Genomic DNA, 27,877 nt, shown 5'->3' with positions numbered 1-27,877 from the left:
CGAGCACGCGCCCGGGCCCCCGCCAACTAATATATTCATGAAGTTCAAGAAAGCTTAATGATACAAGTTAATGGGCTCTGAAGGCTGAAGGCGTCAACTTTCTCCTCGACTTGACGCACGAGGCTGTTGCAGTGGCCACTGGAGGAGTGAAATGACAAACACGCCGGCGTTCTAAAACCTGATTAAAAACCGAACGAGGTTCATAAATCGCCTCGGCTCAGCCGCCTCGAGTCCTGATGCAGGGATAAAAGTTTGGAGAGCGGGAAGAGGATGATGGAGAGGAAAGGCGATGACTTAGATCTGGAGAGGAGCTTAAAAAGTGGGGGCTGAATGCGGGGCCCGGCGCACAGAACAATGAGAGCGCCCGGGAAATCCAGGGAAATCTCAGATGAATTCGAGGTTTAGGAAAGTTAGCAGCTCGAAGGTGAGCACAATGAACGGCCGCGTTTGCAAGTGGAGAGCGGAAAAACTTCCAGCGCAGCAGCAGCAGAGGCAAAAGCAGCCTAAGAGAGCAAATTTGTCAAATGAAAGCCGATGAGCTGCAACTTTGAATAAATCAATCAGAAGAGGAGAATTTATTGTTTGACTTGCTTTTCTTTGTCCAAAAAGTGTGTGCGTGTTGAGAAACAATTGTTTTTAGACACAAAGAATCATACATTGACAATTCCCAATATACATTTGCTGTTCCTATACATCATTTTTAAGCATTGTTTTTAATTATTTTGCTTTTATCTATCTATTAACATTGCTTTTGATATGGTTACATCATTTTATTAAAATCATTTGTGTCGTTATATTGAAATTAATTTTTCTTGAACCCTTTATCACGTTATCAGGTTACAGGTTGTCATTATTGGTGCATGAAAGGGTTCAAGAAAAATCTTTCCGTCCATCCATTTTTTTCCTGCCCTTTGAGTCAATGTTAGAGTTCGTTTATTTAACATAGGTTGCAGGTAAAAATACGGTCGAGTCATTCCCTTCAAGAAAAATCATGTGTGGTTTAGTGAATGATAAAATAGGATGTGAATATAGTGCTCCATTTTTTTTCATCTTGGATATTAACATGGTCCGTTCGTTCTTATTTTAAAACCTCATTCAATTGATGAAATAATGTGATCTGCTCTGATTTTTTAATGGATTCCACTCGAATGGAGGCATAATCCATGACTTTCAAGGTAGATTTGAGGTGATTCCTTTTTTTTTTGTTTTAATTGCTTTCTAAATTGTTTGCCCACACGGGGAATGAAGAGGTCTTATTTTGATTGGCTCACAAACTTAATCCGATTGTCCTTTGGTCTGTGGGCCAAAAGGCAATGCGGTGTTTTCTATAGCCTGGGGGAACAAAACTCTAAATGTTTCAAACAAATCAGACCTGGGATGTTTTTTTTATATTATTGATCAGATAACTAGGCCGACGTGCACGGATAACCATCTGTTGCATGGGTTGGGGTAATACAACCAAAACATCAATTGTTAATTTTCTTTTCCCACGCTGCATGACTGCAAATGTGTCCAAAAATCTCCAGTCAAGTTGAGCACCTCGCGACACCCTCCCTCCTCATCCCCCCTTTTTTTTGTCTGCACTCGACAAAATATGCAAGATTTACTTACATTAAAAGGCTACTTCGTTGTCTTATTTTCGCTGCCCTTAATTCCAAAACCTAGACGCTTTTTTCCCCTCACGGAGACGAAATCTTTTGAGGAAAAAAGCTTGAAGAGGAGCGGGGCATTAGTGTTTTAATCCTCTTAGCGGCAGTCATTGGAAGAATTTTTTTTTTTTTTTTTTTTTTAGGGAGGGTGCGAGTGAGATGGCGTCTTGGCGACCAAATCTTGAGCCACCAAACACATCACTCGGGGGTCCAACCGGGAGATGCTGCAGGGAGGAGCCCTGCAGTCTGAGTTTTGAGCTCGGATGACTTTCCGATGAACGGCAGCTAAATAAACACGGGACCAAATTAACTTTAAAAAAAAAATAAAAGAAGAAAAGACTTAATGGAACCATTTAAAGCTCGTTTGTCGCCACAATTACAGTTCAACACAATAGCTTTTTAAATTACAGTCGGTTTTTGTTGCAGAAAGGCACGAATTTTCTTTTTGTACACATGACATACAATCGTAAAATTGTGGATTACTGTAAATTAAATAAAACTAATGGCCCAAATAAATACGTAATCGTTAATTGTGAGACGGTGGCATGAAAGTGCAGACGCTAAAGTACGACGTCCACATATACTTATGTAATGCAAATTTAAAAAATAGATATGAATGTAATTTTATACGAATAACGGCGATTAAAGTAACCATGTTTTAAACTAAACATAAAATGCTACGAAAATTAAGCATGCGTGTTGGCAGGAAAGTACCGATGCTGGACTTTAGTGGTGGAATGGGTTGCTAATTGGAGGAGAGCGACGTGATTGGCCAGCACTGTGGTGATGTCACTGCGCCCATGCATTTTTTTTTTTAAAAGGGCCGAGAGATGGACGCCACAAGCATCCGCTCCACTTTTCAGGAATCAACCAGGATGTTTTCAGGATACGCGCAAAGTATAAACGGAAACATTTAAATTATATTTTTAAACCAAATAATGAAAATGTGAGGATTTGGGGTGTGGCGCTTTAAGAGGACAATAATCGAGAGCGGGTGGAGATATTTTACTTGAAGAGAGAAAAACGAGCAAAGGTAAGTTGATTGAAATTTATGTATTTTTTTAACGCAAACCCCAATTTTGCTTTTGTGTTATTTATTTTCTGTTAAAATAGGGGAAATGCTCTTTGTAAATGTAGTGCAATAATAATAATAATAATATAATCATAATGTTTCTACAAATAAATGAGGAAAAACTCTTTTCACTTTGCATTGTTTTGTAAGTCTATCTTGTGACTCACCTGGTAAAAATAAAACAAGGATCCGTATCGGCACCTCTATTGGGATTACTTCCAATATGTTACATTTTTTTCAGGAAACGGGTTTTGTATTTTTGTTTGCGGGTTCTCTGCACACATGTACGTGTCCTATTATTTACCGCATGTCAAAAACGAATGCTGCGAAAACGGTTCATAAATACTTTTTTTTGCACAATATTTTACATTTTATTTTTGGGCCAAATATTTTAATTGTATATAAATTATCTGCTGCTTTTTTACGTTCATTTCAAGCGGGTTGATTCTCACAATAAAATACTTTTTTTTCCCTCCTTCCCATAATGTTTTCAATACAATTTCCACGCCCGGAGCCAAATGCTGCGTAACTCATAAATTCACGGCAATTAGCATAATGAGGGTTAAATCACAGCCCGGAGCCACGTGTCCGGAAAGACGACAATGTTGATATTTATTCTCTTCTTTAATGCATTTTAAAACGGTGCAGATTACAGGAATACTGCCTTGGGTGGATGTTGGCAAAAGAATACGAGATTATGTTATTTTATAAGGAAATTTGAACTCACACATCCACATTTACACAGTGGCCCACGCGCGCGCGCACACACATGCTGCTCGACCTTTCATGTGTCAGCTAGATGATAAATTAATAGTCCAGTACAGTTCAAACCTATTTGCACCCACATTAGACAGCAGTCCACGGGGACCCCCACGTAAATGTGTCAGTCAGCCTGCAGGCGTTCGGAACATTACACGGAGCCATGCAGGACCCAGGGAGAAGAAAAAAAAAAACGGGTTAAGATGTCGCACAGCAAAGAAAACAATTTATGTGGACCGCTCATTTATAATAAATTATAGCCTTCGTCAGCTTTAAAAAAAAAGGTATTGAGAAGAACGTAACAAGGTATATTTCAAAGTAGAAATAATACCAACCACAAAACAGAAAAGTTGTCATTGTCAGATTTTTTTAAAACATGACGAGAAAAACATATTTTGATATTATAACAGAGGACACAATGAAACTAGAAACTATATTTTAAAAAAACAAATCACGATTAGAAGTGCCAATTATTTCCTGCAAGGTCGGCCCATGATATAGGAAGACTATGCATAATAAGTTGATGATGACAACGAATCATCATAACCACAGTTTATCCTAAAAAAAACAAACGTAATCACCTCTTTTATTGTTAAACATTTTTCACTTATTTAAACATGTTCTGCAAACAAATTCCATGAGGTTGGAATTGTAAGAAAATTATTATTGTTTTATATATATATATACACTTTTTATTTACATTAAATATCCTCATTTATAAGATATCGCCACAGGTTATTGTAAAGTTATTTAAGTGCTATTTACACTGGCTAGTATTACTTTCAACTGTGAATCTTTTGTGAACCATGACTTTTGAAATATACAACTAAATTGAACATTATATTCATCATCATGTAAAAATATTTTTTTCGTCAATCATGACATTTAGTTCGAGAAAATTAGCTTTAAATGCAACCTAAATGTTCTGGATAAGTTACAATTCATTGATGCCAATTATAAATCTCTCTCTCACACACACACACGCACGTACGCACACACACACACACACACACACACACACACACACACACACACACACACAGTTGGCGTCTTTTCACCTGTTGCCACATCAATGACCCAACACCAAACTCAACCATAAAAAAAATTATGCTTCCTTCAAGTTAATTTTTCCATTTACAGTGGTGCTAATTCCTCATGGAGAATTTCTACTTGCACTCTGCAGAATACAGTCTAGCTTTATAGGGTTTTGCGTTGAACACCACCTAGAGAGAAATGACTATTTATATATAATGTATCTTTGTTCATCTATCTATTCCAGTGACTTTTAGTGACAGGCAAAAGCTCTCTTATTAAATAGCAGAAGGTACAAGAAAAGGCGTATCCACTTTGGACATGTGCCTTGAATTTTTTTCAGATGCAAAATATCCACTTTGGCTCAATAAAAGTAAAGGAAACAGGCTTGACACTAACCTGATGCTTTCCCCAGGTCATGCAGCACTACGGGGTAAACGGCTACTCCCTGCATGCCATGAACTCCCTCAGCGCCATGTATAACCTCCACCAGCAGGCGGCGCAGCAGGCTCAGCACGCCCCCGACTACCGGCCGTCCGTGCATGCCCTCACGCTGGCTGAAAGACTGGCTGGTAAGTATCAGTCGCTGGTGATGTTGCGTCACCGTCGACCCCCTCTGCGGCGGAGGGAGCCTGAATTCAACGTGCCGCGTGGTTTGTTTTTCCTCTCAACGGCTGTACATTTCAAGACATCATCCTGGAGGCCCGCTACGGCTCCCAGCACCGAAAGCAGCGACGCAGCAGGACGGCCTTTACCGCCCAACAGCTGGAAGCTCTGGAGAAGACCTTCCAGAAGACGCACTACCCGGATGTTGTCATGCGGGAGCGTCTGGCCATGTGCACCAACCTGCCCGAGGCCCGAGTGCAAGTAAGATGCTGAAGAGATAAGATCCGTCGTTAGGATAAGATTTTTTTCCCATGACATGAGAGCAATAATTTGAGATACAAGCACTGTATGGTGGCAGTGAAACACTTCACAACAAGTAGCAGCGGGGCAGACAGCGAACATTTCTTCACAAAAAGGGTTGGCACTGTTGAACAAAGCGCCCAGTAGAAGCGTACTGTCAAACTAAACGTCAAACAAAGGGAATTGTGTGAACTGTGGGAATCATTAAGGCAAAAAAAATTGGCATCAATCAAGTCTGTTTAGCTTAATGCTAACAAACAATGCAAAAAATCATCGACAGGCTAGGAGCTATCATCGGTGTTACAGTGTTATTTTTTGTGACAAAAAAAATACGTATCTCACCTTCAGGTGTGGTTCAAGAACCGGCGAGCCAAGTTTCGCAAAAAGCAGCGCAGCCTGCAGAAGGAGCAGCTCCAGAAGCAGAAGGAGGCATCAGGAACCACCGAGGCCTCCACCGACGACACCAAGGCCGAGCTGACGCCCGCCGCAGACACCCACGCTACCCCGCCGCCTCCCTCCTCCGCCTCCTCCTGCCACTCCGAGTCAGACAGGCTGCCGGTGGCGGCGGTAAGGTCTCACGAACCCGGCGAGACGAGCGTGGAGGTGAACGTCACCTCCCCCGAGCCATCGGACGCCGAGTCGGCGGCAGAGGACAACGCGGACGCGGAGGAGGACAGAGTGAGGGGGGAGGCGAGAGGAAGGAACAGGGAGGAGGCACGGGGCCATGGGGAGACCCACCCCGGTGGCAGTTCGCCGTCCTACAAGCAACTCAGCCCGACATCAGGTATGAATAATGTCTTCATGGAGATGAAGAGATGAACATTTTGTATTTTGGGTCCTGTTGTGGGAATGACAAGCTATGCATGATGCTGTGAAGCACAGGTGTGTGTGTGGGGGGCTTACTCAGTAATTTTAGGACTTTGAATTTGCTTGAGTAAACCTCATGGGAAGGACTTGATATTCATGAGGCTCGCCAAGTCGTCACTGATGGTGTAATTAGACAGTTTTTCTATATATGTGGGGGATATTTTGCTGTGGTCTGATGAGACAGAGGTTGAAATTATTGGCCCTGATTCCAAAAGGTATGTTTGGTGACAAGAACACTGCTCATCACCAAACAAACACCATACCTACAGTGCGGCTGTTTTTCTTCAGCTGGAGCGCCGCCTTAGTCAAGGTGTAGGGAGTTCCAAACAGTTCCAAATAGCAATCAGGGCCAGCACAAAAACTTCAGAACTCAGCTTCACAGCAAAAAAAAAAAAAAAAAAAGAAATCCGACATCCCTGTAAATTAAGTTTCTCTTAGCAGGATGAAATTTGGTAGGCCTAACTGTCATGAGTAGACCCACCAAAAAAAAGTCTCAAGAATCCATGCCTAAAAAGACAGGAAAATTTGACGAAATCTGATCGCTCCCCGTAAAACACGAAACTCCAATAATGTTAATTTTAGGGGCTGATTTTGCCTGTTCACTTAGCAACAAAGAATATGTCATTTATGGGAGCCACAAAAAAGTCTCAAGAATTCTTGCCCAAAGTGACCCAGGAAGTTAGCCATAACGTTTAAAATAGACATTTGAGGGTTAATTTGCATTTAACAATTGCCCCTTGAAAAACTATTCATTTTTCAGATCACCATCTCTTCAGATTTCTCCCATTGCTGTCAAATCGGGACCCCAATGCGTGATGCTAATTGATGAAAACTATACATTCCTGTCATAGACTGTAGATGTGAAGTAACGAAAACCCTCTTCCCGTCTCTCAGACTCCCCCCTGTGCTCGCCCGCCCTGCCGTCGTCCAGCAGCATGCCGAGCTGTCCGGCCCAAAGCAACTCGTACGCCTCGTCGCCCCTCAGCCTCTTCCGGCTGCAGGAGCAGTTCCGCCAGCACATGGCGGCCACCAACAACCTGGTACACTACCCGTCCTTCGACATGAGCGCGCCGTCCTCGCTGCCCTACTTGGGCATGAACGTCAACATGTCGTCTCCGCTGGGCTCGCTGCCCTGCCAGTCTTACTACCAGACGCTGTCTCAAGCGCAACAAGTGTGGAACAGCCCGCTGATGCCGGGGGCATCGGGCGGCCTTCCGGGAAGCCTCAATAGCAAGACCACCAGTATCGAGAATCTCCGGCTGAGGGCCAAGCAGCATGCGGCCTCGCTGGGATTGGACACGCTCCCCAACTGAAGGCGCTTCGATGCCAAGTGCGTTCGCCCTCTGTGTTTGCCCTTCGATCCGAGCGTGGGGGACTCCACCCCCACTCCACCCACACACGCAACCTCTCGCCTGCACACAAAAACTCTACACGGCTTTCAGATGCTACCTTGATTTGAACTTTCCATCTGGCTTCATTCTTTTAAAAGGTCTCCGTCATGAGCATGTGTGTGCCGGGAACAAAAAAAGAGAACTTAAAAAAAAAAGAATACAAAAAAAAAACAAAGATGAGTCCACTGAACTGTAGTGCAGTGAACCCCCGCTATCTGTGTGGGATGGAGGCCGAACGCTGCCACGAATAGCAAAAATCCACAATTGATGCCAAGCCCTGCTAAAAACTGTTGTAATTGTCTATAGATGCCACAAGAGGGCCATTCAAACTCCATATACTTGAGTACACTTCCCTGGCTACACGATGATCCAGAATTGGTGAGTTTTTCCAGCAAATAAATAGACGATAGTTTCCGGAAAAGAATAAAATAAAAAAAAGGTGAATAGTGAATAAGTGGGGGTTCACTGTTCCTATTCCACTTTTGCTACAGAATGAAATACTCTCTTATAAGCCAGAAGTATGCATGCAAACGTTGCACTGAAGCAAGGCTTACAGGTGGACCGTTGCAATTTGGAAAAAAAAGAGATAGAAATTGGTCACAACAATCTAAAGTAATTCCGAAAAGTGTTTGTTTACATTATTTTTTGGGGTTGAACTTCAGATAAAAATTATTGACATCATTCATAACAGTAAGGAAAAAACTTTTTTTTTTGCTCAAAGGCTCCACCAATTGATGTAAAGTGTACATTGATATATATACAGTAATCCACACCGCTCACAAACAGTGAAAAAAATCATGAATAATTGATGACCCTTCCTAAGATAATTCATACAGTAATCATTTAAACAAACTATGTTTATATCTTTTCAATTTATCTTATAAGATTACCCTTATATATATGGCTTCCAGATGACTTGCTTTATTAATTTAAAAAAAAAAAAGTACCTGAAGTGGCCATCTGCATGCGACAAAGACTCTCTGTAACAACCCAGGCTAAACTTAGCTCACTGACATACAAAGCTTGTCTCTTAGTCAAGATGTACCACTTCGACATAGCCTTCTTGGGCGAACTGTACTATTTTCCTATTTAGACAGAGCTTTGGCAACCTCTTCTGGCCTTTCCAAAAGAGAACCAAAAACCCAAATGAGTTTGTCAGTGAACAACAAAAAAGCCCCCCCCCCCCCCCAAAAAACAAACAAAAAAAAAACTGCAAAAAAAAAAAAAAAAAGTAACATGAGCATCAATGTAAGCGCAATGTGCCAAGTGTCCTGGCTGGTCCACCAAAATTTTACACCACAAAAAAAATAATAAAATAAAATAAAATAAAAAGACGTAAGCGGTCAAAATTCAACAACTTGTCGCTTTAAAAACATACAATGGCGGGAGTAAACAAGATCTGGCCAAGTCTATGTATACAATCTCTGTACATTTAAGATGTGTATCTTTCAATTGTTGAAAAAAAAAGGAGTAATTTATCTGTGAAATGTGAGGAAATAAATCAAGCCTGAGAGATGAAAATATGTTTGCCTTCTCCTGTTTCCCAGTCTAATATAAACGGGAGCAATAACCTCCAACAATAGGGTCACAAAAACATTGGAAAAAAACCCCAAGAATCAAGTCATATAATTTTTGGGTGATTAAAGATTTTTTTTGGAGGGGGTGGGTCATTTTATGAGAATTTGGTTGTTTTGAGAAGAAACTTTTTTTAAGACAATATTTCAGATTCATTTCATAGCTTCATTGACAAAAAAAATCTTTCAAAAAAAATAAGGACATTTTAGGTGACCCCCCCAAAAAATGTTGAATGGTGGTGTTTCCAATTGTGTGTTATCTGGGTGATTATTTTAATGTATATTTTTTAGATAAACTAAAAATCCTACTGTTTTCTAATAATCGAGCAGTTTTTGGAATTAAAACAAAATCAACTGAGTATTTGCTCTGCCACACACAGGCACCGCCTTCGACCTGCTCGACCACACAAACGGTGCAGTTTGCTTTCATCCCGCAACCCGTAAATAATTCCCGACACACAGACGTCCCGCACATCCTCGACACTGAGGTTCACGACGTGGCGCACGGGGGAAGAACCTGTCGCTGGTTCTGCCGCCGCACGAGAGCTAATCCTGAACGAAGCGGGAGTGTCACACCCATCCATCCGACCCCCCCCCCCTTTTTGCCCCTCCCTCAATCCACATCCATCTTGTCAGCTGAGGTTTGGCTGCACCGAAACCGAACGCTTTTGCCATAAGAAGATTACCTCGGGTCGGGATATCGATGGATTAAGTAAGAATAGAAAGAGATAAAATGGGAGTGAAAAGGGTTCATGCTGTCAGCAGAGTTCACACAGCTGCTTTTTTTCCCCTAACCACACCACTAGAAACCAGCAAGGCCTTTTCTTATGATAACTTAAATTTATTTATATTTGTTCACATTTGTTCCATTAAATGAGATCAATTTCATCCTAACAGTTTGTTCAGTATTGTAGATGTTTCTCTTTACTGAACTGTCTCCAGGAGGTGTATATTGCTAGTTTTATTTTATTTTTTGTCCAATCAGATTTCAGCCTTTGTGTTGCTATGTGAATGTCATCTGCCCAGGTCCTTCACAATCAGTAGTGCGGGCAAACGCAACAAACTATATGAGTAATGAGACAGCTGCTTTAACCAATCAGATTTCACAGAAGTAGAGAGCTAGCCGGCCCTTGAAGACATCGGCATTTTCCCGTCCTCTGATTGGTTGGTCAAAGCGAGCCAAGATCGACTAGCAAAACAGGTTGGCAGCGTTCTAAAGTCATGAATACATTCAATAAACAGCATCCCTGGTGAGTTTCATAAATTTTCCAAGTTTTTCTTTCATGTTTTTGTCAATTTTGTTGTATGGAAAGGTGGATTAAGTGTGGTAAATCCTCACTGAAGACTCGTCGTTGCTATAAACTACATTAGATCAGTTTCTTAGATTAGAAACGGTTGGTGTTTTCGTAATTACACAAGGCCACACACCTTTTTTAGCACATGCACTTTTAAAATACGAGGCCCATTTAACACTAACGTATGCGCCACGGTTGGAGTGTGTGTGTGTGTGTGCGTGTGTGTGTGTGTGTGTGTGTGTGTGTGTCTGCGCGCGCGCGCTAAGCCGCTGAAGGTTTCCAGGAGCTCTTTGATGTGTATCTCTGCAATGCGCTATTAGAGGGATTTTCCTAGTTGACAGCTCAGAGAATGTGTGGAGGAATTGCGATGCCAGCGGGCCTAAAAGAATGCTGGAAACAGGATTAGGATCATATTCTGGCAGCGCCTGTCACTTCATCAATGGCTAAGGTTTCCTCAGTGACAGCCCTCCTTCTCTGCGAGCCTAAAACCTTTAGCGGGACCATAAAAGGGGTGAGAGAGGGCGAAAAAAAAAAAAGGAGAAACAACACAATGATTGAATGGTGCACTGTGATTTTCTGGGCTGGTTTAGATGCGAGGGGGTTTGTGCTGGGAGGTCAGAGAGGGGCGGCATTGATTTGGAGGGAGGGGTAGGTTGTGGGGATGAGAACGGGGTAAAAGGAGGGATGGTGGTGGGGGGTGAGATTTACACCCACAAAGACACGGTAGATGTTTTTTCCACACACCGCTTTTACGCAAGGGGAGCAGAAGTTAGGTGCCCCCCAGCAGGGGCACGAGCGAGGGTCTCCTAACAGACCAGGATGCAGTTTGGAGACCTGCCTGCTTTCACTGTGTGGGAGTGAGTTGTCCTACCGAGGCGGCTCTCAAATTGAGGTTGGAAGACCCCCAAAGGGACCGTGAGCCATATCTTGGGGGTCGATTCACTCTTTCAATGGCAGCCATCTTAGAAAAAGAGAATATATGGCGTGCCAGTCAAGTTGGAGCAGTCTGACTGATCTTTCGAGGGTCATAGAATATTGTGTTTTAGGACCACATCAACAGAGAAACTACTGTATTTTCTGCACTATAAAGCGCTTCGGATTATAAAGCGCACCTTCAATGAATGGCCTATTTTAAAATGGTTTTCATATGTAGGGCGCACCGCATTATCAGGAGCATAGAATAGAAGCTATAATATTGGCTGCGGTTGCGCTATGCATCCACTGGATGGAGCTACACTAAAAGAATACAATACAATACAATGCAGCTTTATTTATATAGAGTAGAGGTGTCAAAGCCATATTCGCCGCGGGCCACATTTTAGTTACCATTTCCCTTGGAGGGCCATTATGACTGAAATCATATAAAGAAGTCAAGAATAACAGTTTATTCAACTATTGTTTAAGTTACTGTAATGATGTGTTTGGCAACAAGAAAATGCCGACAATGTCTCTCTTATTTATTATTTATTATATTTCAGAATTAGAAATTTTGGTCCATATTTTAGCAAGCATGATGGAAGTTGCCATGTTTGATTTGCTTTTTGTGGGCCACATAAAATGATGTGGCGGGCCAGATGTGGCCCCCGGGCCTTGACTTTTACACCACATGATATAGAGCCATTCACAACCACTGCAGCAGTAACAAAGCCATGAGAAGTGGTCACAAACACGGAGAGATGAAACATCTAAATATAGAAGTACAAATGGCATTCGTGTCGTGAATCAGACATTTTAAGGGTCATTTTCTCAATTTCCAGAGGTCGATTTTGTCATGGGGGAATTTCTTCTGTATTTATGGACAGTTTTAGTTTTTAATCATTGCAAGTGGGTAAGATTGCTGACTCGTCATAAAACAGGAAACGCTAAGAAATCAACATCACGGGGTCACCTCAGGTCATTGGCTAACGACCATGTCATGTCTGGGGTTCCATAAAAAAGGGAATCGAAAATGCTAAGATGGTTATAATAACGGGTGCTTCTTAGGTGGGTGGGGGAGGGGGGGGGCGACGATGTGCTAATCAGGTGGTCCCATGCAAGCGTCTGAGTGCCACAAAGAGGCGCAACTGCCGCCAAAACAAAAAAAACCCCTCCCTTTCTGGCAGGAGTGTAACTCGCCCCCCCGCGAAACATTACTTCCGCAAGGCGGCAGGAGTTTGAGTGTTGCCGACAAGTTATATAATGCCAGGAATTAGAGCCGAGCATGCAAATGTGAAATCCTCCCCTGGTTCTCCTGAGGAGCACATGAGACGGACTCTATCTGCAGGCTTCACTTCAGCTTCCCCCGAGCTTTGTGCGACAGAGGCGCTCTTTCCTTTCTCCACGCCGACTCGGGTGATAATCCTGACACGCACTGTCTGCATTTTCTTACTGTACGTCTTTAAGCGCATTTGCCGAGCATTTATCTCTCCAATGTAAACCAATTTGCCTATAAGGGCTCGGGGCCAATCGTGGCGCCGCAAGTGGGGAAGAATGGAAAACCCAAACGTAGCAGATGTGCGCAGAGGGCGAGATGGGGGAGCTTGGCAACGATGCGGGCTTTGACGAACACGTGAATGCAGAAAAGGAAAGAAAAAAAAAAAATAAAAAAAAAAAAAGAAGAGGAGGGTGGTAAAGCGGAACCGAGTGGAAGAAAGAGTGTCCCTTGTCCGAAGGGTAAGCTTTTCAAACTTTGGATAGGGGCCTTTAAAGCCGCTAGAGAGTGGATCATGGAATTGTTGAGTCACAAAATCGGAGAGAATCATACCGAGCTAGCTTGTTAAGCCTGTCAGACAGAGAGAGAGAGAGGAAAAAAAATGCTGGGTATACTTTAGGAATCCGAGCGTCCTTCTACTGATATTGAGAAGCTGCTGTATTGACAAATGCTGTTGCTCAATGGCGCCCGTGCACCTGTATCAGCTCTCTGGTAATCTCCACTCGCCTCCTCCCACTACAGCGCTGCCGCCGCCAATGGAGGACCGGCTGATGAAATGGAGTCAAGAGAGAAAGCTGGCGCAGTCAAGAGGTTGAAATTGTCATTGGAATCTTCTAAATCAGGTACTGGTACTGGTCAGTGGGCCAGAGATTCAAAGAATATTTTATTGATCATCAGAGTTGGAGAGCGGTTGTATTTTTATTTTTTTTGGACAGTTGGGGGAAAAAAAGAGAGAAATCCCATAAATGAACACAAAATATATATATATTTTGAAAGAGGAACAGCCTGTTTTTAGAGAAATAGAAAGCTGCAGTGGAAAAAAAAATAATCAACAGTTACTTAACCCTTTCAGGGACGGAGGTTACTACAGTGGACACCTTATCATCTTGTCAGGTTACAGGGTGCATGAAAGGGTTCAAGTAAATGTTCATCATTGCCACAATTGAAGCCTTCAAAAACTGTTTCATCATATGGATTTCCATTCCGGATTAAAATCAAGGCACACTGTCCACAGATTGGCCATCTTCCATGTTTAGTTTTTTTTGTTCATTTTTCAAGTTCTTCCATTAACACGGAAAAATAAAATTGTGTGTTGAATATGCTCAATTTTATTTTGTCAAGTGGGTTGCCTGAAATAAAATCATCTGGATCCAGATTTTTTTTTTTAAGTAGACAATACATGTACTAAAAAAAATGTATCTGGGTCCAAATCATAACTTTGCTGCTGTGAATTGGGAATTTCTCCATTGCGAGACTAATAAAGGTTTTCTTATCTTATTCTTATCTTAAATGGGTAAATTCAACAATTTTTTTTAAGCTGTGGCATTTTACTTGCAAGCACAGTGCTTTTAGGCATTCTGTGTTTTCTTTTCTGTTAGTCGCGCAGTGGTGGGGTGGGGGGGTACTTGATTTTCAGTTGCATATGATAAAAATGTGCTAAACATAACACACATCAAGTGGAAAGCCCTTTTCCAATTCAGCTGAATGGAAGGCCAAATCTTGAAAACGTGTGATTAGCGACGAGTCAACTTCAAGCATGATATATCGACGTGGAACACTAGTCGACTCATTGGCTAGTCGACTAATTGTTCAACTCGTAGTTCCCCCTAATTACAACAACTAGTTCTATTTTGAGTCATTTTCTTTTATTTGCTTTTATTTGTTTCGACAGCGATCTTTTGTAAGATTGCTGTGCCATGTAACCAGACAGCGGCAAAAAAAAAAAAAAAAAAAAGGTTGTGGGTCTAGAAGGAGCCCCCCCCCCCCCCCCTGCTGTGTTACGTATTACTGCGACGGCCATAATGACCGTGGGCTCCCTGGTCCCTGAAATGGGACATTAAGACAGAATCATCCCAGGTTAGTTGGGGCGACAGCAAGGTGTTCGATTTGCTCGCACACAAGCACGGTAGGAGCGAGACCGGATGGCTTTTGAAGTACCCGATCTTATAGCCTAAGGTTCCTGGAAATGAGGTGTTTGGCGTTCTTATCAAGGGGGACGGTTCAGGCTGAATGGGTTCAAGAGGCTGATCGCTGTCCTCCTCCATCATGGCGCGTTCTTCATATTTCACGATACACTAGCTCACCACTTTGCGTTCCATCCCAGGAAGGGTTGAATTGGAATAGTCGCGCGGCAATAACTACATCGAGACAGCCGGAAAAGTTTTCGAGCCGTGATGCCAATGGGGGTTTATGCCACATGATGTCAAGCAATGAGGAGAAAAGTAAAGAAATCCTTTGCTTAAATAGGACGTTGACTCTTTACCCACCATTAAGTTTTTCTCTGTAATGTGTTTGTTTGTACAAGCTGAGAGTTGATGAATGCATGTTTTATTCACAAGCATGTTCTTTTTTTCTTTTTTAGCACATTAAACTTATATGTAAGAACGATAATTTCAACAAAAGACTACAATGGCACAAAGTCAACCTTGGCATTCTGAGAAGCTACGTTAAAAAAAAAAAATTCTGTCAAAAATCTATTAAACGATAAGATGCAGGGTCATGTTGTCCAAATCTTTTGTTTTGGTGCGAGTATAAGAAAAATAGAACTTAAGATCACTTTGATTTTACATACCATATTTTCCACACGATGAGGCGCTTCGGAGTAGAAGGCGCACCTTCAATGAACGGCCGATTTTAAAACCGTTTAAAAGGCGTATAGAATAGAAGCTGCAATAGTGGCTGCGGTTGCGTTATGCATCCACTAGATGGAGCTACGCTATAGGGAATACAATACAATACAGCTTTATTTCAATAGAGCTTTCACAACCGCTGCAACTGTAACAAAGCGCTTTATAGAACATTTAAAATACTACGTCTAACAAATCAGAATATTGATCCATGTATAAGGCGCATCAGATTCTAAGGCGCACTGTCGGCTTTTGAGAAAATCAAATGCTTTTAGATGCACCTTATCGTGCGTAAAATACGGTATATACTTTCTTCCTATCAAAGCATGCAGAAGCATTTCTGACGTCATTTTACTACTAAAATCATACATGTGTCACTACCGATGTGGGCTAATGGGCAAATAGTCGGTGGAAGTGCACACTCTGTGATATAAACTAACTAATTCAATAATAATTGAGTTAAAAATCCCCCCAAATGTAATTATTGTGTACGTTTCATTTGTGTTTCCGTGTGTTATTGTCACAGCCATTCCTCCTCAGTTCCTGCGGGATTTACGAACAATGTCAAGTTCCCCCGAGGACCCCAGGAGTCTCTCGAGTGCCTCTTAAAGCTTAACACTCCCTCACTGAGTGGCACAGCAAGAGCCACATGGTCTCTCTCTCTCTCTCTCTCTCTCTCGCTCACTCTCTCACCCTCAACCCCCCCCCCCGATAAGAAAAGAGAACAAGCTCTCAATTGCGGTTCCCCTGCTCGTCTCGTGCGCCTGCCTTTTGAGCTATTTCCACATTCAGGCAATTGTAATGGAAAACGCCGGCGCTGTACCTAATGGCTTGGCATCCCCCGCGAGAGCCGGGAAACATATGTAAATTTATGTAAACCCAAGAGAAAACACATATTTACAATAGCGCGGGGGTAATGTGACGACACGCTCGATGGAGGCGCCATGTGTCATTAGGCTGCTTTATCGCTTTTCTTTTACCTGGGAGGTGCTACAATCACTCAGTGAGCGGAGAGGGAGAAAGGAAATGATGTGGAGCAGTGATGAAGAAGAGGAGGAGCAGGAGGAGGAGGGATACAAAGGTAGTGTTTCTGGGGTGAAAAGAAGGTGCACGACTCATTTATTACATCACTGACGAAAAAAAATAAGTTGGATTGCGCAGGTACTATCAAATATAGGGCACAGTTGATGACACAATGTGTGCTTTATTCAGTAGTATATTGTACATAAGACGACAGGATACTTTTCCCGCCCTATAAACCTCAGAAATTCTCATTTGGAATCTTTTGATGAGCAGGTACTGCGCCAGTTTGTCTACTGACTTCCACCTAACTACCAGATTAAACACTACAAAAGTCCAAAAGGCAAAATGAGCAATGATCATTTGTCAATGAAGTCAAATAGCATTTTCTAAAAACATGAAACGTGAGAACTTTGACGTCTGTCAATGGATGAGCTGAAACCACTCAAAAATAGGAGCGCATCATTTTTATTTTGTTTTGCCTTAGCAATGTTGATGTCAGTCGTGCAGCAAAAGCAATCGATACTGTGGCGCCTTGTGATATGAATGAAATTTATTCCCTGTTGTGGCTCAAAACTCAAAGCAATCATACACGTTCCCCATTGAAATTAATATTAGTGCCATTAATAGGTTCAAGCATCCGCAAAAATCAGTTGATGGCGTTTCTCATTTTTAAGGCAAAACTATGTGGTTGTTTTACATAAATGAGTAATTCTCTTGATTTTATGTTTAGTTTGACAGTAAAAAGAATGGTAATAGATTGAAGACTTTTTTTTTAAAAACAATTATTTCATTATCTGCCTCGTTACTGCTCATCGTGAGGTCAGTAGAGTTCACTGAAGTCTCAAGGCACTTAGCCAGCAGACGGTGCTGTTTTCTCACGTTCAAAGAATGATGCAACAATTCACACTTATCATCAGACTCAGGACATCGATCTCAACCGTTTTATCCTCGCGCCGATCCCAGCTGACTTTTACAAATATAGTCTGCTAACATAGGAGGATTTTAGCTGGTTTCCTGTTGTTTTTTTCATGTCATGAAATTCACATTTTAGTAGTTATGCTGCATACTGTACAGACCACCATAAACTCATGAAGGAAAAAATGAAGTTGTTTCAAATTTTCTGTGATATCTTGACAGTACTGTCTATACATTCTAAGGTTTGGAGAACGTTTCTCATTCAATAGCATTAGAAAGCAAATTTCGTTTTTTGACTGGTCGTGTACGTCAGGTGCATTATGATTCTTTCTATATAAAAAAGTACTAGCCAGGCTGAAATTAGCTTGAGTGCAAAGCGGAAATGGTTGTGTTTTGTGATACTGGTGACAGACTCACTTATCTTAAGCGTCCTAACTTTGGTTCACTCAACGGACCGATACCTGAGGCCTCACTTCTTCCCGCTCTGTTTCACAAGCTCCTCCACCTCCTTCATGAAGCGGAGGCACAGCTCATCCTGCCACGGCGGGGCGACACACTGCACGGCCATGGGCAGACCCTCGCCTCCCGACAATGCCTACACACACACACACACACACACACACACACACAAACACGCTTCAATGTACAAAAATTCCCAAAAGGCCAGAGAGCGGACAGGACAGTCTGCCGTCTACACCTGCTGACTGACGGTGGAACTACAACGCTTTTTTTTTTTTACTCCCACATTTATTTTAACCTAAGAATTCTATTTGGATTATTGGCTTGCAGTTTATATATATATATATATATATATATATTTTTTTTTTTATGTACAACAAAATTTTTCTGCAAAAGTGCCTCGATACTCAAGTGTCAAAATGAAAATTGTGTGTTGTGTCTCAATGTTGCTAAGAATCAGGGTCGATATGCAAATTCCTTTTCAACTATTTACTTTCTAACATTCATCAGAATGTTAGCATTGTCAGATTTTGGTTAGAAGTCTAAATTGGACAAACTATGGAATGTGTTGATGATGTTGATATTGTGAAGCAAAAGTGCGCATGCAAATGAGTCAATAAATCAAATAAACAGAAAATGGGCACTGGCTGGGTTCACATTAATGAAAAACACCAGAAAATAACAGTCACATGTAGCACAGTTATGATGATTATGAATAATGTTTCCCAGTGGCCATGTTAACAAAGTCCCCCGCTCACTGTTGCATGTTGCATTGACCTGTTTGTAAAGCTTGTCCCAGTGGTCCCGATGCAAGCCCTCATAATGGGCCAGTTCCTCCTCATCCTTTGCCGTCACCGTGGTAACAGGAACAACACCGGCAGGAAAGTTGAGCAGATTGTAGATTGCCGTGTAACCCAGAGGAACTGGATGGGTCGAAAGACAAAGAATTGGGTAAAAAATATATATATATAAAAAATTGTAATAACCAATTGATTTTTAAAAAATATCTAATAACTTTTTGGGTGCCTTAACACTTACTATAAAAGTTTTCTTGACAATACTTTGGCCTTGAGTACTTCTTAAACTTTAAAACAGAGAGGAATTTATGCAGATAAAAATATACACCCCAAAAAAAATTACGAATGACTGAATTTAGCTTTACAGTTGGCCACAAATGCATTCGGTAAGTCCAAAAAAATAAAAATTCCTGGCAAAACATGATTTCAGCATGTTGTCCCTTAACGTTAAATCACTTTTTTTGGGGATTCTTATTATTTTGAAAAAGGCCTCCTTATCCAATTCATTGGTTGCCCCCCCCCCACCCCACCCCAATTAAAAACGTGCTTGGCTACTGTGCTGGCTTGGTGCCATTTTAATGACAATGGTGACATAACGCAAAGCGTGAATACACGTCAAAGACGAATCCATACAGGCAAGGCTGCCGCAGTATAAGAAGTTATAGGCGGGTCCAAACATGGGGCAGAGCAGCACGTCGATCTTGCACCTTCTCCATTCCGCCAGGGTCTCCTGAATGTAATCCTGATGGACACACACACACACACACACACACACACACACAAGAAGAAGCTTCATCGTGTCCTTCCGAACGGGCTCAGTCGCCCTCGGCTCACGCTACCTGCACAGCCGAGTGTTGCTCCCACAGCTCCACAACAGATCTGAAACATTTATGTCGAAATGGAGTCTTGATCTAATCGCTGGTTATCATTGAGAAAGACGACTTTTGAGTTCTCACCCGACTCCGGTGGTGCTTTGCAGGAGGAACGAACCGCGAGGAGACTAAAAAGACAAATGAAACCGCTTTTCAATGAAAACGGATTTTTCAAGTACAGTGGAAATGGAATATTTTAACTTTGGCTACAAGTTTCTCTTTTTTTTTTTTGGAGGATTTTTAAATTCAATGTGAATGGATTGGCACATTACAAAATATATGATGCAGCTTCTGTGAATACCTCATTTATTGTTTTTAAGTTTTTAAGCTTTTAATGCTTTATTTTGTTATTGAAACAATGTATTCCTATTTGGCCAATTACACTAAATGAGTCTCACAACTACAAAGACAAGAGATGAACTGGTTCCTTTTTTTTTTTTCCTCCACCCCCATTCAAAATGTTTCAGATTACCACATGAACTTTTAAACTTCATAATGTCCCAAGTTGTATCGCACGGTATGTTCTTGTGTAAATTTTGGGGGACTTGCTTTAAAAATAAAAAAAAGTATGCGGTTAAAGAAAAAAAAAATTACCCCAAAAAAAAAACTTTCTAAAAAAATAAAATCCCATCCAGGCTGGGCAATAATTTACTATTAACAAATATCATGAGAGACATGATTAATATCAATAGAAATTGGAATGGAAAAAAAAACATTTTGTGTGAAGATACAACTTCCATTTGTATGACACTAAATATCTCCTTGCATTAATACAATGATGACGTGTCGCTTAATAAGGTAGACGCGTTTAAAAAAAAAATGCTCTCAGGATGAGCGGGACAGAAAAAAATAGGCATTATTTTGCAATTCGTGATGCCACGACTATTCACCAGAGGTCTCATCAGGAACGAGAGGATCTTCCTCAGCCAACAAGGAAGATAGAAAGGCAACACTTGTGGTTTGAGAGTAGGATCAAGAGGTCCTCCCTTCCTAGAAGTAGGAGAGGATGAAACAAGAGGGTCAGAGTGATTGTCGCGTGATTTATGCTCATGTTCCTCGACATCACACACGAGCGGAATTGGGCAGCCTCAATGAGGGCAAATTCTAATTGCAAAGTGCGAGGTGTTCCACCTCCCCCCCAAAAAATTGCCACGGTTGAAATATTAATGTCTGAGTCACCAGATAGGAAAGACGAAAAAGGCTTCATGCTGAAAATTTGTCGATTTTACAAGACTTCACAAATGTTCACCGCCTGTGACACGACACATTTTGCTTTTCTCTTAGATTATTTTTTTTTGCATCATATCCAAACCCGTTTTCCAGGCTTTGTGTTTTCTTTCCACTTTTCTCAAAATCTCTTGTTTGACTTTTACTCGAACACACAAAATACTGTTGAATATTATTCATCAACCTGAAAAAAAGAAAAAGTCAAAGATTAAGCTAACAAACGTCGACTCAAGGTCTGCGTTGAACTTTGTATTTAATATTTGAGATGATTTCAGACATTTTTTTCGGGGGTGGAACAACCTGTAATATTTGGATTCGTGGGTCGTAACAACTCCAACCTTGGACATCCAGCAAACGACAGCCGTTCTCACACACACACACACGCACGAGTTATGCATCTAACCAAACTCGGCCAGCTTCATGCTTACACACAATGTAAAACACTTTAGACAAGCCAACAAAATTAGCATCTACGTTGCTATAGTTATAACCATTGAAGCGACGGAAATGTGAACACAAACAATGCAGCAACACCTCGAGATAGACAATATCACAATACGCACATAATTTATTCTATATGCAAAAACGACTTAATGCAGCTTACTGAGTTGTCGAGTGAGAGAAACTTTTTTTTTGTATGGTTGCGTGATACGGCCTGGTGGCCAAATCGCACATAACTGTTCAATTCTTTCCATTCAGTGCTACACCCTTAAAAAAAACCCCAAAAGTGTTGTTCTGAGGCTGTAATATATCACCGGTGTTTGCAATCACTCCAATTGCAGTGCAAAACGGCTGGAAGGAAAACGTGTGATGTCGTCAGTGGAGGCATGATTGTCGAACATTCTTCACACACTCAATCAGACTCACAGTTTTTGGACCAGGGAGGCCCCTCCGTCTCCAAAGATGCTTTTGGAAATGAGGAGAAAAGTCTCTTTTGTCCTCAGAGGACTGTATGGTACCACCTACGCGTTCAAAGAAACATCAGGGAGACGATGTCAAAAACAAAACAAAGCAAAACACACTTTACTTGCAGCTGTGCGCTGACGGCGAGGTCTTACGGTATGGCCCGCCTGCTCCAACAAAGTTTTGACTTCTCTGAGGCTTCGGGTCATGCTCGGCGTGGGTGGACACAGGCCGTCGCTTTCCATGTAGCCGATCCTCAGAGGCTTGCTGCTCTTATACATCTGACACAAGCATACGTTGACAGCACATTGAGAATAATCGAGTAAATTGAAACAACAGCAGCATTATTTCTGCGTACGTTAACCAGTGGAACCTCAATTTATCCGACTAATTAAGGGAAGGGGTCGTCCGTCTGGGCAGATTGTCGGTTAAATGCAAGTACTTTTTGCGTGGCACTAACAGACTTTGAAAAGGACTGAAGGAAGGGATTGATCGAGCTCACAGTCCAGAGGTCGTGGGTTCGATCCCGGCTCTGGCCTTCCTATGTTGAGTTTGCATGTTCTCCCGGTGCCCGCGTGGGTTTTCTACGGGTATTCCAGTTTGAGTGTGAGCGCGGATGGTTGTTTTTCTCTGTGTGCCCTGCGATTGGCTGACAACCGGTTCAGGGTGTCCCCCCGCCTACTGCCCAAAGACACCTGGAATATGCACCCCCCCCGCCCCCCCACCAAGATCCTTGTGAGGATAAAGCAGATCAGAAAATGGATGGATGAATCCCAGGCCCGGTGGTTCTGGGTCTGCTGAATCGAGGTTTCGCGGTTTATACTTGCGACCTTTTTGTTGGGTGATGCCATGAGATTTCATCCATCCATCCATCAATCAATCGATCCATTTTTTGATTCACTTATCCTCACAATGGTCGCGGGGCGTACTGGAGCATATCCCAGGTGTCTTCGGGCAGGAGGCGGGGACACCATGAACCAGCCAATCGCAGGGCACACAGAGACGAACCACCACCCACGTTCACGCTCACAACTAGCGACAACTTTAGAGCGTTCAATCAGCCTGCCATGAATGTTTTTGGAATGTGGAAGGAAACCGGAGTACCCGGAGAAAACCCACGCAGGCACGGGGAGAACATGCAAACTCAACACAGGAAGGCCGGAGCCAGAATCACAGTGTACCTCTGCACTGTGAGGCGGACGCGCTAACCAATCGACCATGAGATTGTACTCACGCAAAATCACCTTGGCTCAGTAAAGGTTCGGAAACACCGCCGTAACACATAGGACAGAGATTTGGACGGCCAGTGTGGAACGGTCTTGTGACAAAGGGTAAATGATTCAGCGAGGACACACCTGCATGTTAAAAGGCACTGGAGGGACAGTTGGGTCAAGAGCAAACATGTGGTGGCAGAGCAGCGCCTGCATACACAGAGCCAAGCCGTCCACATCCCTCGCCAAGGGCCCAGGCGTTCCCACCACTAATTAGACGACAAATACATACATCGAGGAAGTGTTGGGTATTTTAGCCTGGAACCAAATAGCAGTGTTAACTCTGTATTTAAAACGTTTCAAATACAGTGGTACCTTTACTTTAATTGGTTCTGGAAGAAAATTTTGTACATCGAGACGCGTTTTCCATGTAAATGCCCTAATCCGTTCCAAGCCCCCCCAAATTCAGACATAAATGTTTTCTAAAGCATAAAAATGCATCTAAATATGTAACAAATATATGTTACAATTAGATTATTGCACAATAAATTATTGACTTCAGGAAACATTCTTCTCCACAGTTGCCCCTCACACTATCCAACTGCCCCGTGTCAACCGTCGAGACCTTCAAGTTCCTGGGAATCACAGTCTCCCAGGACATGAAGTGGGAAGTCAACACCATCTCCATCCTGAAAAGGGCCCGGCAGAGGATGTACTTCCTGAGGCTGCTGAGGAAGCATGGCCTGCCACAGGAGGTGCTACGACAGTTCTACACGGCAGTCATCAAATCAATCCTGTGTTCTTCCATCACGGTTTGGTTTGGGGCCGCCACAAAAAAGGACAAAATCCGACTTCAACGGACAGTTAGGACGGCGGAAAAAATCGTTGGCACCGCCCTACCCACTCTTGAGGACTTGCACACAGCAAGAATCAAGACAAGGGCACGGAAAATCCTCCTGGATCCCCCGCACCCTGCCCACCACCTTTTCCAGCTACTCCCCTCAGGCAGACGCTACAGATCCATGCGCACCAAATCCAGTAGACACTTAAACAGCTTCTTCCCTCTAGCCATTAACTCCTTAAACAGTCACTGACGTAGTCACTCTTCTTGTACTACAAATACTGCTACTGGTTACTCTAAAATGGTTCAATGATCTGTTGTTTACGATGATACTAATGCAGCGTGTTATACCGGAGACAAATTCCTTGTGTGTTCTACATACTTGGCCAATAAAGATGATTCTGATTCTGATTCTAAATGAGAGTTGTGCATAATGTAAAAAACAAAAGACGAAAGAATAAAAATTATGGTCATTTAACTTTCAACTGGCCCTCTTTAGTTCATGTTCTCTCTGAGAAGTGTTTTTTTTTTGCCTGGCGTTTTGTAAAGAACTGATCCAAGGACGGTTGCTTTTGTCGGCTTTGAACAATCCTTCAAAAATGTCCAAGGCAAACATCAGCAGAGTGAGCGATCGCTCGACTGGTGAAGACTTTTTCTGGGTGATTCACATTGACGTAAAACTATCGGAACATCTCATGGCCCGAGGGACGAATGACGAGGACGCTGCATTGACACATATCGATCTATATACACACACAGACACATTCGGTTGAGGTCCCTCTTAGCCAAAGGGATTCCAGGATGATGCTCAGGAATAGCCGATGGCAGAGCAGCTCTAAGTACCGGTAGGTTGCGTTCAGGAAACTCGAAGCTGCGAGTAGCAGCCCAGACTGTATTTTTACCTTTCGTATCTTGAAATTTATTTCGTAACTAGAGGCAATATTTTCCGGCTGAGGCGTTTCGCAACTTGAAAATTTCGTATGAAGAGACGTTCGTAAGTAGAGCTACCACTGTATTGTAAACGTATTTAAACAGAACCCCCCCCCCCCATAAAAAATAAAGAAAACATTCTACGTCATATGTCATCTGTGAACAGTCGTCTCTTGCCATATTACGGTTTACTTTTAGCGCCGTTTTCAGGTGAGAGCTAAACCCATAAAAAAACAACAACAACAACGTAAGAATCAGCAAGAGAGCAAAGGTGCCAACGATCAACCTCGACGCAGCGGTGAAACGCGGACAGCGCAAACAGAAAAGGTACTCACCTGACTTTTGCCCGGGAGAAACACTGCTCGTACCCACTTTGCTAAGGCACAAAGAGAACATTTTATTGCCACGAAGTAAAATGAGAGATAACCACACGCTCAGAGCCGACAAAGCAAAAGATGATGACCTCAGTCGCCCCACAGTTGGTTTGAGGCCGCAGATCCCGCAGAACGCAGCGGGGATACGGATGCTGCCCCCGATATCGCTGCCTATGCCGAGGATGGAACCGCCTCCGCCAATGAGAGCCGCCTCGCCGCCGGAAGAACCTCCGCTGGTTTTCTCGAGGTTATGCGGGTTCACCGTCTGCCCATAGATGATATTACTGCAGTCGTAACTTGAGGTGGGGCGCGAAAAGAAAAGGGAGAGGAGCGTGATTGTCCCTTCCCAGAATGACAACGTGTGCAAATGTTGACATTACCTTAACATGCCCTGGGAGATGTTGGTTTTTACAAAGGGAATGGCACCTTGTCTTCGCAAGACTTCCACAATAACTGAGTGGCCCTCGGCCGGTTGGCCAAGGTTGGCGAGTAAGCCGCAGGAGGAGTCGTAGTTCTGAAACAGAGACAGAGAGTTTTCAACGACATAACAGTATGAATTCCTCCTCGCTACCTGGCAGGAATAATGCGAAACTTGACGCTTTCCGCTCCTTTTGTTGTCTTTGTATTGGTTTGGGGGGGGGGGGGGGCGTTTTGGATTAAGCTGCGAAAAGGCGTTTAAGGGAAACGGGAAGCGAATCAACCACAAGCATGGCAAGTATTCCAAACTCCTCAGTTAATTAAAAACAAATTTTGTTTTCTTCAATTGCGTGTTTTGAAAGCAGCTACAAATCAAGTTCTGCTCGTTTGTGACTGAATAAATATTCAAATCTCACTTTTATCACGCGGGGCATTGCAAAACCTTGTGAAAATCTGGAAAAATGTTTCAGAATATTTCTGCTGATGCTCATTAAACAGGAGACAAGTTGACCTCAAACGTTGACAAGCCGAAAGACAGATCAAAAGAAATTAGCCAGTGGCTAACTGTGTATATGTAGATGTTCTTTTTTTTTAAACTTGCTTTAATAATTTACATTTTAGTGCGAGTGCAGTTTTGAAGCACTGAATACGGTGATCGTCTGCATCAGGGGTTTGGCTGATAAGCCACCTTGCAATTACCTTGTACGCAAAGTTATCCTTGATGCTAACCGGAACGCCATATAGGAGACCTTCCTTGTTGCAGTCCAGCGTTTTCAGATGGTCAAAACTCTCGAGCAGGATGGCGGTGCAGCAGTTTAACCTTTTGTTTTCATTGATAGTCTGTAAAAAAAAAAAAAAAAAAAGATAGTTATAATAATATCCTTCATAATAGGGTCAGGCCAATTAATCGGTCGCCGGAAAGTAGCTCTTTTAAAATCGTCCTAATGCCCATTACAGTATTTGGTGGGATAAAATTCTGCCAAATACCGTAATGGACATCGACCTCCCCCAATAAAAAAATAAAAATAAAAATGGGCGGGCCTTAGTTCTTTTTATTGATAATTCTCATTGGGATCAATGATTAATTCAGTGGACCTTGCGCGCCATAACAATAAATCCGGGAAAGGTACTGGGAATCTTGAGTTCTCAACTTTCAGTAGAATAAGTAAGATTGAGTTTAGTATACTGGACCTTTTCCATGTAGGCGTAAAACACATCTTCGGGTCTCAGCAGGCCATCCTTCAGTTTATTTGTCAGGTCAGCCAGAGTCAAAGATAAAATGAGAGATGGATCCATCTTTGGATGCTGGAGGGAGAGTCACACGTTCAAGTAAATAACAGCTCTCACACGTACACACACAGCAAAGTCGATAAGCTCATCCTTGGTGGATACGAAGCAATATTTCTCTGGCATATGTTCAAAATGTGCAGAATGTTCAGAAAGCCTTTTTTTTTGTTTTTAATAAGACAGATGGTGGTGTTTTAAATTATTTTTTTAGCTGGTACCCCGGCTTCTTGGTTTAGAAAAGTTTAAGAACCACTTGTGATTTTAACCTATGTAACGTTATGGCAAAAAATAATGTGTTTTAGCCAGTCTCGGCCCAATATCACCGACAGAAAACGTTTTGTTAAAAATACAAACTTCGTTTTTCAATTTCAACTCACCGCGTTCTTGTAGTGAAGCACAGCCTCTTCAGCTCTCAGCAGGCTGTCATGTCTCAGATTTCTGGCTTTCTGCATTTTCCTCCGAGCGTCCAGGCGGCCGTCGACCGCCCGGGCTAACACCACCATAGTTCCCGTTATGCAGGCGGCAGCCCCGGCTAGGACGGCGGCTGAGGACCGGTTGTCCAGCTTCAGCGCCTGAAGTAACCCTTTGACATTGTCCATACTCGCAAGACAAGCCCGCTATTGTCAAACAATTGACGTGCCTTGTAAACCGTCCTTGTCAATTTGACTGGGGGCGAACCAAGCTCGTCTTGGGTTTGTGAAGCTTTTATGGCTCGCCTAAGGGAGAGGCTTGAGTCGCTAGTAAACTCATTGGCTCGAGACGACAGCGACGTTTCCTTGAAGAGGCTGAAATCTACGCATGCGCATTAGGAATCCGTGGCAAGTGATTGGCAACGATTCAACAGCATTACCTGAAATGGCCTACTAGGCGGCGCCAACGACGCTCTTTTCCATGCTGGATTTTTAAACCATTTCCGCAACTTTGTGATTGATTTTGTGTACATGTATTTTAATTTAGAATCCCAAATTCACACCAGGTGAACATAAAATTTATTAAGGGGGTTGGGACCAATCCAAACTTATCTGGTTGTCACCCCCTT

The 27,877-nt window shown here is 42.6% G+C and overlaps 2 protein-coding genes and 1 long non-coding RNA gene across 5 annotated transcripts; 2 read left to right on the top strand and 1 right to left on the bottom strand.

Moving 5' to 3' along the window:
• The first annotated feature begins 2,510 nt into the window (after nt 1–2,510).
• dmbx1b (diencephalon/mesencephalon homeobox 1b) lies at nt 2,511–8,861 on the top strand. 2 transcript variants are annotated; one of them, XM_086116672.1, is made up of 5 exons: nt 2,511–2,682; nt 4,928–5,084; nt 5,201–5,379; nt 5,767–6,202; nt 7,180–8,861. In XM_086116672.1, the coding sequence occupies exons 2-5, from the start codon at nt 4,931–4,933 to the stop codon at nt 7,596–7,598; spliced, it is 1,188 nt and encodes a 395-aa protein (XP_085972798.1). In that variant the 5' UTR covers nt 2,511–2,682; nt 4,928–4,930; the 3' UTR covers nt 7,599–8,861. The 2 variants fall into 2 exon arrangements, with proteins under 2 accessions (XP_085972798.1, XP_085972799.1); XM_086116673.1 differs by lacking the exon at nt 2,511–2,682 and having other exon boundaries at nt 4,916–5,084.
• A 4,139-nt stretch (nt 8,862–13,000) lies between these two features.
• LOC147202699 (uncharacterized) lies at nt 13,001–18,349 on the top strand. The gene is made up of 3 exons (XR_015101424.1): nt 13,001–13,197; nt 13,478–13,578; nt 18,017–18,349. It is a non-coding gene; the product is annotated as an uncharacterized LOC147202699 (long non-coding RNA).
• faah (fatty acid amide hydrolase) lies at nt 16,767–27,619 on the bottom strand. Of its 2 annotated transcripts, none has more exons than XM_086116199.1 (15): nt 27,216–27,619; nt 26,743–26,856; nt 26,251–26,391; nt 25,515–25,648; nt 25,224–25,430; nt 25,096–25,136; nt 23,134–23,258; nt 21,934–22,059; nt 21,743–21,837; nt 20,539–20,638; nt 19,733–19,776; nt 19,616–19,655; nt 19,410–19,518; nt 18,757–18,902; nt 16,767–18,115 (listed from the first exon to the last, which is right to left on the bottom strand). In XM_086116199.1, the coding sequence occupies exons 1-15, from the start codon at nt 27,435–27,437 to the stop codon at nt 17,990–17,992; spliced, it is 1,770 nt and encodes a 589-aa protein (XP_085972325.1). In that variant the 5' UTR covers nt 27,438–27,619; the 3' UTR covers nt 16,767–17,989. The 2 variants fall into 2 exon arrangements, with proteins under 2 accessions (XP_085972325.1, XP_085972326.1); XM_086116200.1 differs by lacking the exon at nt 16,767–18,115 and adding an exon at nt 19,018–19,063 and having other exon boundaries at nt 18,813–18,902.
• Nucleotides 27,620–27,877: the final 258 nt, after the last annotated feature.

Source organism: Hippocampus guttulatus, chromosome 7 (assembly GCF_054856545.1).
Source record: "Hippocampus guttulatus isolate MCC_2025c chromosome 7, RoL_Hgut_1.0, whole genome shotgun sequence".
Classification (NCBI taxonomy): domain Eukaryota; kingdom Metazoa; phylum Chordata; class Actinopteri; order Syngnathiformes; family Syngnathidae; genus Hippocampus; species Hippocampus guttulatus.
The sequence above is the reverse complement of the archived record's forward strand: the minus strand, read 5'-3'. Positions and strand labels throughout refer to the sequence as shown.